General features: G+C 30.2%; 1 protein-coding gene and 1 long non-coding RNA gene across 2 annotated transcripts; both read right to left on the reverse strand.

Annotated features, from left to right (window-relative positions):
* LOC149497822 (uncharacterized) lies at positions 1-2,407 on the reverse strand. The gene is made up of 3 exons (XR_016319892.1): positions 1,898-2,407; positions 1,230-1,295; positions 1-334 (listed from the first exon to the last, which is right to left on the reverse strand). It is a non-coding gene; the product is annotated as an uncharacterized LOC149497822 (long non-coding RNA).
* Positions 2,408-7,714: 5,307 nt separating this feature from the next.
* LOC149497823 (2-methylbutanal oxime monooxygenase-like) lies at positions 7,715-9,495 on the reverse strand. Its single transcript, XM_089718772.1, has 2 exons — positions 8,542-9,495; positions 7,715-8,449 (listed from the first exon to the last, which is right to left on the reverse strand). The coding sequence occupies exons 1-2, from the start codon at positions 9,448-9,450 to the stop codon at positions 7,832-7,834; spliced, it is 1,527 nt and encodes a 508-aa protein (XP_089574898.1). The 5' UTR covers positions 9,451-9,495; the 3' UTR covers positions 7,715-7,831.
* Between the last annotated feature and the right edge of the window lie 479 nt (positions 9,496-9,974).

The following is a 9,974-nucleotide window of genomic DNA, read 5'->3' on the forward strand; positions in this document are numbered from 1 at the left end:
TGACTTGAGATATAAGTTTTATAAAATTTTCAAACATCTGGCCCAATATCAAATAATACATAAAATTTAACCAGGGCCTATTCACAATAACTCATAATCACAATAAGGGCTTACTAGTTTACCTACAGTTAATTACACAATAATTAATTTATAGCGTAGTGCTAACAATAAGGCCCAATTTAAATACACAACCCTATAACTGCGGAGTTCAATAATAATCTGATAAAAGAGTAACTTATACAACCAAAATTAAATAACAAAAATATAAAGTTTACATTTATAACTCTGCGGAGAAGATTGCAGAGCTTCAATCGAATCAGCTGCTTCCTAGTACCTGAGAGGTTTGGAGAGAAGGGGGTGAGTTTTACAACTCAGTGAATAATAATAAATAATACACACCACATACAGGCAAGCAAAATGCACCCTAGTATACTGAATGAACACACAACAGTCACTCATATGTCATCATATCAGCACCCACAACAATATCACCTTCAAATAATCACATCACGTGGAAATTAGTCAGTGGAGTCACCGAACCCCCGATGAGTCGTCCTCCCACATGACTCATCCTCTCACATGTGCACCAGGGAGCCGATCCCCCATACTGGCCGACCGGTCTAATCCTCACTTGACCAGCCCTCTCATTGTTTTTACATTCTCTTTTTTTTTTTTTTTTTTTTTTATACCAACAGGAGGCAACCCGGTGGTCTCCATCCAATCTAGATCATCAAGCGCTCACAACAGGAGGCCACCCTGCGGGCTGCAATCAAATCTAGATTTTCAGGTGCGCAACAACAAGCGGCCATCCTGTGGTTTCAGAACAAACAGAATTATCAGGTGCACACGGGGGCGCCGATCTCCCATTTACCCGGCTAACAGAAACAGAATTAGGATCCATATAACAGAATCAGAATATAACAGAAATCAGAATCAGGATCCGTATAACAGAAACAGTCTCACAAACCCATGGTGACCCACTTCATCCTAATTCCACACAAACAAGGCACAGTATATGCACAGCACAAGTAATCAAACAATTCTTTCAACGTATTACACCAATTTCATCCAAATGCACAATTATATATAAGTATAATTATAATGATCGTAACTTAATATATATGATAAAATACTTGTAATATATTGTAAATATGTAAATAAAAACATAATGTTTATGAATAAATGTTATGCATATGCAGTGTTGATATGCATTATTTATTATTACTCACTGTGGTGGAGAACGAAGCTCTAGCGTTGATTCTATCCGGGAGGAGCACTAGATGGACCCGAGCGATCTAAGCAAAGTAAAAATGACATCGGAAAAAAAGAATAATATCAGATAAAATATTTATTCATCACACTACTATTCTTAACCTATTTAATTTCTATCAATAATTTACTCTATAATTAATTAAATTTCTATAATAAATTTTATTTGCTACCAAAATTCATTTTATTTTCTACCGAAATTTCGACAGCATCTCCCCTAAAAATTGGACTTTCCACCTGTTTAAAATATCAACAATTTTATCTAATAACTCCAAATCACACAGCCCATCCATCGGGCAATCAATCAATTCAATTTTCTCATCCTCCATCTGAATATCAATATCAACATTACCTTAAATTCTCAATTCCTCATTTCATTCCATTCATAATATTATTATCAAAATTCCTCAATAAATTATTTCATACTGAATTTAATTTTAACTAACTAAATAACGAAAATTGCTAACTAAATATTTTTATTAATCAATAAATTAATACTACTTAAATTAATTTCACTACATAAAATTAATTAACTACGCAAAATAACTAAAAATTAAATGAACTAAATTAATTAACTACAATAATAAAATTAATTCAAGTAACTAAAATTATTAAAATTAATTTTTACCCCAAAATATAATTTTTGTCGAATTTGCGCTAGATCGGGGATTCTTACGCGTGTTGGATCGAAGTATACACGCTGCGACTGTCAAGCGGTGGCCGGAGATGCACTGCAGCAGCAGCAGAGCTGCTGTGACGTCGGCGGATGCGTAATCTGTTGTGGCGGAGCAGCTGGCGACGCAACTTCAAGGGATACGTGACAGGCTCGCCGGCGCGATGGAGGTAGTGGACTGTCGACCTCGCTGGAATCGAACGGAGAGAGAGACAGCGACGGCGGAGCTACTGCAGCGTGGACCAGCAGCGAGGTGGCGCTACGTGGCTGAGCTCGTGCTGGTGGCTTGCGTTTCTGCTGGAGCTGTTGGGACGCGACACAGACACAATCGCAGAGAAGAAGAAAGGGAAAGAAAGAAAGGAAAGGAAAGAAGAAGAAGAAGAAGAAGAAGAAGAAGAAGAAGAAAGGAGAGGAAGGCAGTGGTGCTGGGTGGGTGGTCGGGAGGCGCAAGACAGAGTGAGGGAGGGATATGAGCGTTGAAGATAAGAGGGGAGGAGATGTTTCTAGATGGTTTGGGCTGGTTTGGTTCGATTCAGGTTCGAATCAGCCCAAATCTTGGTTTTTGATCGATTCTAGATTTTTCCAATTGGTTTTTGGTTCGGTTTGTCACTGTACGAATTATTGATTTGCATTTAAATAATTAAATACATTTCCAGGCTGTCAGTTTATTAAATTTAATTGGAAAATATTTGAAAATAAAAATTCGGGTTGTTTCAATATATATATATATATATATATATATATATATATATATATATATATATATATTCTTAAATTTTCAATATCAACCTATGTCATTTAAAATATTTATGCATATAAATATAAATGCGAATTTTCTACTATATATTCATCGAAATTTTACATATAAGTAAATTTTAGTTTTCAAATCAAGTTTAAATAGAGAAAATGTTGTTTTTCATTCTATAATTCTCATGTTCTTTTTAAGTATGAGATTAATTTTATTTCAAAATTTACGACAATGTCTTTTCATAATATTTTTACACAAATTGAATTCTTATTTTTACAAACATTGATCACATAGTATTTCTAGAAGGAGAGATTGTTTTAAAATTGTTTGAATTAATGGATAGGTATGGGTACACCCATTATTAGCCTTTTTAATCCGGATCCATTAATAATACGTGATAATAATTAATATATCTAATTATTATTATGTGTATTTAAATAAGTTTAAATATCCTAGTTTGATATATTTTAGAGCTTTTGTGTTTTAGTTTATTATTATGGATGGTCTATTTTTAAGGTTGTTTAGTTAATAAATCTCGTTTCTTTAGGATGCTTAGTTGTTTTATTTTATTCAAAATTGTTAGCGTGTTGAACTCCTTTTTCTTTTTCTTTTCAATTGTAATGTACAGCTATATAAACCTAACCTTCTTCTTTCATTCATTATAAAAGGTTATACTAATTTGGTAAAGAAAAATGTTATGTCTACTTTATAACTAACAATGAAAAGACAATGAAACTCTCGTTACAAATTAATTTTAGTGCCCATAAAATGGCCAATTATATTCTTTATCTTAATGACTTTTAGCAAGGTTTCTTACTTCTCCAATTTATAGTTGGTGACTAGATGAGATAAATGTGGTTGAATTCCTTCAAATTTGTATAATATGCAGATGGTCAGATGAAGTTAAAAAGTCCAGTGATTAACCAATGCTAAAAAGTTAATACTAACAAATTAATTGACTAATTTACCACCCTCCAATATGGCGTGATGGAGTAGATCGGCAGCCACCCTTCTCACTGCAACAATTATTTGGGAATTGCGTTAACTTGTCTAGCTAGTTCAAAGCATTTCAATCTTAATGTACAACATGTGGACCACAATAGATGACTTCGAATGTGTCTAGCAATCTAGCCACATGTTCACGTTTGAGGCATCTAGGGTATTATACAATTTACAAGCCATCAATATATATATATATATCCGTCGATAAATATCCTAAATCTCCTTATATTTTCTTCAATTTTCAGTATCAACCTATATCATTTAGAATATTTATGCATATGAATATAAAGGAGGATTTTCTACTATATATTCATCGAAATTTTACCAACATCTCTCTGTGTAAGAGTGTTCAAGTGTACAAAATGGATAATCTAATATGCAACTCAAGAACAGGGAGATATAAAAGATATTCTAACATAAAAATGACATTTTCATAATTATATTCTAATAAACAAATTTATTTCTAAATTATCTATCATAGACAATCCAATGTCTTCTCATCATCCAGCTGAAAATATAACAAAATGTGTAACAATGATTAACTATCTTAAATTTTATTTATTTAAAGCCCATATTCAGAAACTTAAATAAAATCCAATTCTAAATAAAATTATACAAAGTCTATTCTCACAAATTCAAGGAACAAATATTGAAGGAAATTGCTTAAATATTAATAGTTGTGTATGGAAGGATATGTTTGGTTAAATTAGTTATTTTGATAGTTGTTAGCTGTATGAGTATTGTTTAACGTTTAATTATTTGAGTAATTTTTTATAAAATGTTAAAATTTAAATTTTATATGAGTTAACTTTTTATAAAATACTAAATTAATGTCTAAAAGTCGATTTAAACGCTATATTATCTAATACTGTAAAAAAATATTAAATCGTGCACAAGTTATAGGCGTATGATTAGAAATTGTATAATTCACTTTCTTTCCAGATCGTTCCATGCACCCCTACTACGTCCACATGCAGAGGCCCTTCGCGTTGATGGAAATATTAGGTGGCTAAAGCATCCACGTAGTATAAGTAATTGGTTGGTGGGTGATGTGATAATCGATATGATTACCAGAATAAGTATTAAAATATAATTTTTCTCGTTACGTCAAAATATATATATATATATATATATATATATATATATATATATATATATATATATATATATATAAAAGTTAACATATCCGAATCTATTTTCTTACGTATATTCTAAATAAATGAAATTAAATATTTTTATTGAAAACACAACTATATACATACACATGTTACATAGCCATGTCAATATATATATATATAAACTTAGTCTATACAAGTCTATCATCTCATTTATATTCCAAATAAATGAAATTAAATATTTTTATTGAAAATACAACTATATACATGTGCAGATTACACACACATGCACACTGTTGGTACTGTAAAAAAAATTAAATGCGAATTAACAATTTTAGCGTATCAAATATTAAAGTCTATAAATTATAAAAATGATTGTTTTACTTGAATTCTTAATTAAAGTATTGAGGATTTGGCTCCATGATATAACATTTCATTGACTGTTGAGAATAAATAAACATTGCAGAAAATAAAAAATTGCAGGAAGGATATATAAAAAAAAAAAAGAAAATATAATACCTGAAAAAATAAGGAAATGATTTATCTACACTCGGTGTATAGATCTACATATACAATAAACTAAATATAAACAACGTGAATTATTTTATTCAATTATTTTACTTTATTTATTTTTTTAGATTTTTAAGATTATTACCTTTCTTTTATTTTCTTCTCACTCTCTTTTTCTTATATAAGAAATTTTTAAGACTTTATTTTAGACAGAAAAGATAAGGTAATGAAAAATTAAAAAAAATATGAAAAGAATAAATGTTTAATAATTTTAATATTTCAGCAAAATAATTCAGTCAAATGCATTTCATTTCTATTTTTTTTAATAGTTCAGAAATTCAATTATAAATTTTTTCGTTCAAACACTATAGATATAATTAATCCTGTATATGTACACACATACCAATAATTAAAAACCTAAAATCTCTGTTAATAAGTCTTAAAATTAAGTAGGTTATATACAAATAATGATGCCTTGGGACTCAAGACTCAAAGATCCCAGATTTAATTCTCATGCATGTCAACGTTTAATTATAATTTGTATTTTTGCCCCTTTAGGTTGTATTGTCCTTAATAGGTTTTGTAATTATTGTAATAGATTTAATATTCACTGTAAATAGTAATTGATGAAAAAAAAAAAGAATATTACTATTATCTATCAATTCACGTTGTTTGAAATGGTTGGAACTCATTTTCCTTTAATAAAAGGTTCAAGTTTGAACTTTAGGTATAGAAATTATCCTATAAGGAGAATTACTCTTATATAAGTCATTTTCCTAATTAGTGTTTCTTAATTCTCTATGGTACTAAAATATAATATTTTAATTAATTCCCCATTTTTTAATCACTTTCAATTGCACAATAAAAAAAATATTTGATAAAAAGGAAAGTAGCATCTGCAATTAATCAATTAATATATGTATGACAATTTGAAATTTAACTCAAGTCTCCTGAAGCGTGGGTCCCATCACTTTTATTGTTTATTCATTTTTCTAGTTTAGATTTTAAGTTGGGTGCAATTATAATATAAGTTTATAGTGTTTTTCTATTTTAGGATAAAATCGTTACTAACACGTAAAGTTTATGGTATTTTAAATGAATTACTTCTACATGTAGTCATATATTAGTATAAATCAGGAAATTTATTTTTCAATCAAGAAATTTGACTTTTTTTAGAAATAAACTTAAAAATTCATAGAAATATATTGTACGTGCGTCTAATGCATAAATTTGACTCTAAACTTTTGTCGATTATCTGTGTAGTCTCTTGAACTTTGCAAGGGTCTAATTATAACCCTACACTTTCACATTTCATTAATAACTATATCTCTCGCAAAAATGAAATATTATTAAAATTTCATATCAACGACCCTACATTTTCACATTTCATTTTGGTCATGAGAATAGTTATTATTGAAATATGAAAATGCAGGGTCATAAAAGGTTCCTTGCAAAATTCAAGAGGCCATAAAAATAATCGCAAAAAATTATAAAATCAAATTTATGTATTAGGTCATTATTTACGAGAGTTGAAACTATCAGTTTGCTAAGTTTATGTTAAAAAGACATCCATCGCTTACCAATCAGACAGTTTGTCAAATTAAAGAGGAAAAAAAAGAAAGAAAGGTTGAATATCGTTACATAAGAAATATAAGTAGATTAAATTTATAACAAAAAAAGTAGATTAAGTTTGAATTTGTTAAAATTAATTTTCAAATAGAATTATTATATCAATATAATTCTTCAAATATATTACCATGAATTTTTAAAATTAAAAAATTATCCAATCAAATGTAGAAAATAAAGAAAAAATTAAAAAATTTCTCAAAAAAGAAAACGAAACTTCTAGAGTCCATCGATTCATCGCAAGTCGCCGAGAAAGATTGTTCTCTTACAAATAAAATACTGAATAAAGAGAAAGACCTAGAATTTTCTTCTTGTTTCAACTTTCATATATATAAACATAAATGAGGAGGTGAAAAACTAAAGATTTAATATTAATATCAAATTTAACTTTAAACTTATCTATTATTATAAATCTAATTCTTTTGATTACTAATAGTTACAGCGCTCAGTAATATAATATCTACTCTAACTTTTAGAATTTAAGATAGTATTTTATGAAACCTTATCTTTATTAACATTTAGCATTTTATAATTTCTTTATGACACCTATACTCATCGCTTGTCTTACTTTGTTCTTCGCTTTTATATATTTTTTGTCATTTTATAGTAAACAGCTAATCATCATAGTCAACACTTTTATTCTAAACTGCTATATAATGGATAATCAACACTTAATATTTAATAGCTAATCACTATTAAGGCAATATTTGGATTTATGATTCTTAAATATAGAGATAATCACTATTAACAATTAGATCCAACACATAAATATAGGAAATTTAATGGTGATGCACCATTTTATTTATTTATTAGTGAGGCATAACACATGACATCGACCAAAAACAAAAAGGCTAAAATAGGGAAACAAACATAAAAAATAATAAAATCTTAGTCCCACTCGTGCTTTTTTGGAATAAGAACAAGATCGTGCTTGTTATGGATAGTGGGACCACCAGCTTCTTCCATTGGAAAGTCCTCAAATTTCTTTCCATTAGGGAGCTCAAAATCAAACCCATATAAAAGATTAGCCAATGTGTATTTAACTGCTGTAGTACCCATGGCCAGACCAGGACAAGTTCTTCTTCCAGCTCCAAATGGGACCAACTCAAAGTAGGACCCTCTGTAATCAACATCACTGTTCTCAAATCTTTCTGGGTAAAATTCTTCAGGGTTCTCCCACTTAGATGGTTCTCTTCCAATTGCATAAGCATTGATGAATATTGTTGTGCCTGGTAAAATGTCATACCCACCAATTTTGCATTTTTTGGTGCAAAAATGGGGGATCAGAAGTGGGAGTGGTGGGTGTATTCTGAAGGTTTCTCTTATTATTAATTCCAAGTATTTGAATTTATCAACATCTCTTCCTTCTACTCTGTTTTTATTTGGTCCAACAATTCCTCTTATCTCTTCTTGTACTTTTTTCATTATTCTTGGATTCTTTAGTATCTCTGTGAATGCCCATGCGGTTGTCACAGAACCTGTATCAATGCCACCGACAAAGATATCCTGCCAAAAAATATAATATAGTTTTAGAAGATTAGCCTGGAGATCCACAAAAAAGAAAGAACATTATTTGAAAGAAAAATTGAATTTGATACCATGAGAATAGCCTTGAGATGGTCTTTAGTAAGTTGGAAAGAAGCACCTTGGTCTCTCATCAGCCCAACCAAGACATCAACAATATCTTCATGTTCAGGCTTAGGTCTATTTGGGTCCAGATGCCGCTCAAGAATTTTCCGAAAATACCCATCAAGGTTTTTGAAAGTTTGTTCTCTTTTAGCAAGAGCACCAGTCAAAGAATCAATGAATCTTCCAGCGCTAGGGAAAAAATCCTCCGCATGAAAACTGTTTAAAATATCCATAGCTTCACTAATCACCTTAACAAAACCTTGTTGGAACTCCACTTGTCCATAGCTCCTTCCGAAAGCAACAGTACCCATAATACCATCAATCACGTTATATATTAGCTCTGTAAGATTAACTGGATTAGGGTATGCATTTGTTAAAATATTGTTTAACTTGTCAATCTGCTCTTCTCTTGCATACCAGAACATATGCACTCTTTTCATACTCAAAAGCTCAAAAATAAACAACTTTCTCATTTCTCTCCAGTAATCAGAATATGGAGAAAATGCAACATCCAAGAAATTATATGACAGTCTACGAGGCCCGACCGATGAAGGGCGACTGCAAGTTTCAAGATCATGGTCTTTCATGGCTTCTCTTGAAGCCTCTGCACCAGAGATAACAACACCAGGTGATCTCCCTAATTGAACTCGCATGACAGGGCCATATATTTGTGACATTTTCCAAAAATCGTAGTACGGCCTGTCGCCTAACTGGTGAAAATTGCCAATAATGGGGAGTCGTCTTGGACCTGGTGGTAGTTTAGGACCTTCAGTTCTCTTCTTGCTTTTGAAGAGAAAGAGGGTGAAAATTGGAAGAAGAAAAACTGCAAGAATTGGAAGCCATTGTCGGTTGAGAGAAATTAGATTTGATATAGACATTTCCTGTTGTTGTTTATCTTTTTGGCGTGGTTTTGATTTGAAAGTGGAGAAGATGAGTGAACCCTTTAAATAGTGCAGCAATGTAGTGAACCAGAGACTTGATATTTCTTTGAGGAAATATAATAAATATATTCATTATAGCACACATTCTTTTCATTATTTAATATTTGCAGTTGTATGGCTTACCTTGTTGCACGTGTGATTTTTAGTCGTTTTAATAGCCATCACCGCGGTTTAATTCAAATCAAAACCGAACAGTAATCGAGTTAAAATTGCCGTCATACTGCAATCAATGTCATCCAATTTCAAACTATAATCAAAATTGCATTTTCATTATTTGGTTTCAGTTCTTCATTTTCTAAAATTAGAATGCACGATTCTAATTTGAAACCATGAAAAAATAAATTTACAACAAACTCGTAATATTTTTTTTATAATTTTTTAAATTAAATTTTAAAACTTTAATTATTAATTTGGTTTAGTTTGTCCAATAGTACTATTTTATTATTATTATTATTATTATT

The sequence above is a fragment of the Jatropha curcas genome, chromosome 3 (genome assembly GCF_041381405.1).
Source record: "Jatropha curcas cultivar XTBG-Jc1 chromosome 3, XTBG_Jcur_1.0, whole genome shotgun sequence".
Classification (NCBI taxonomy): Eukaryota; Viridiplantae; Streptophyta; class Magnoliopsida; order Malpighiales; family Euphorbiaceae; genus Jatropha; species Jatropha curcas.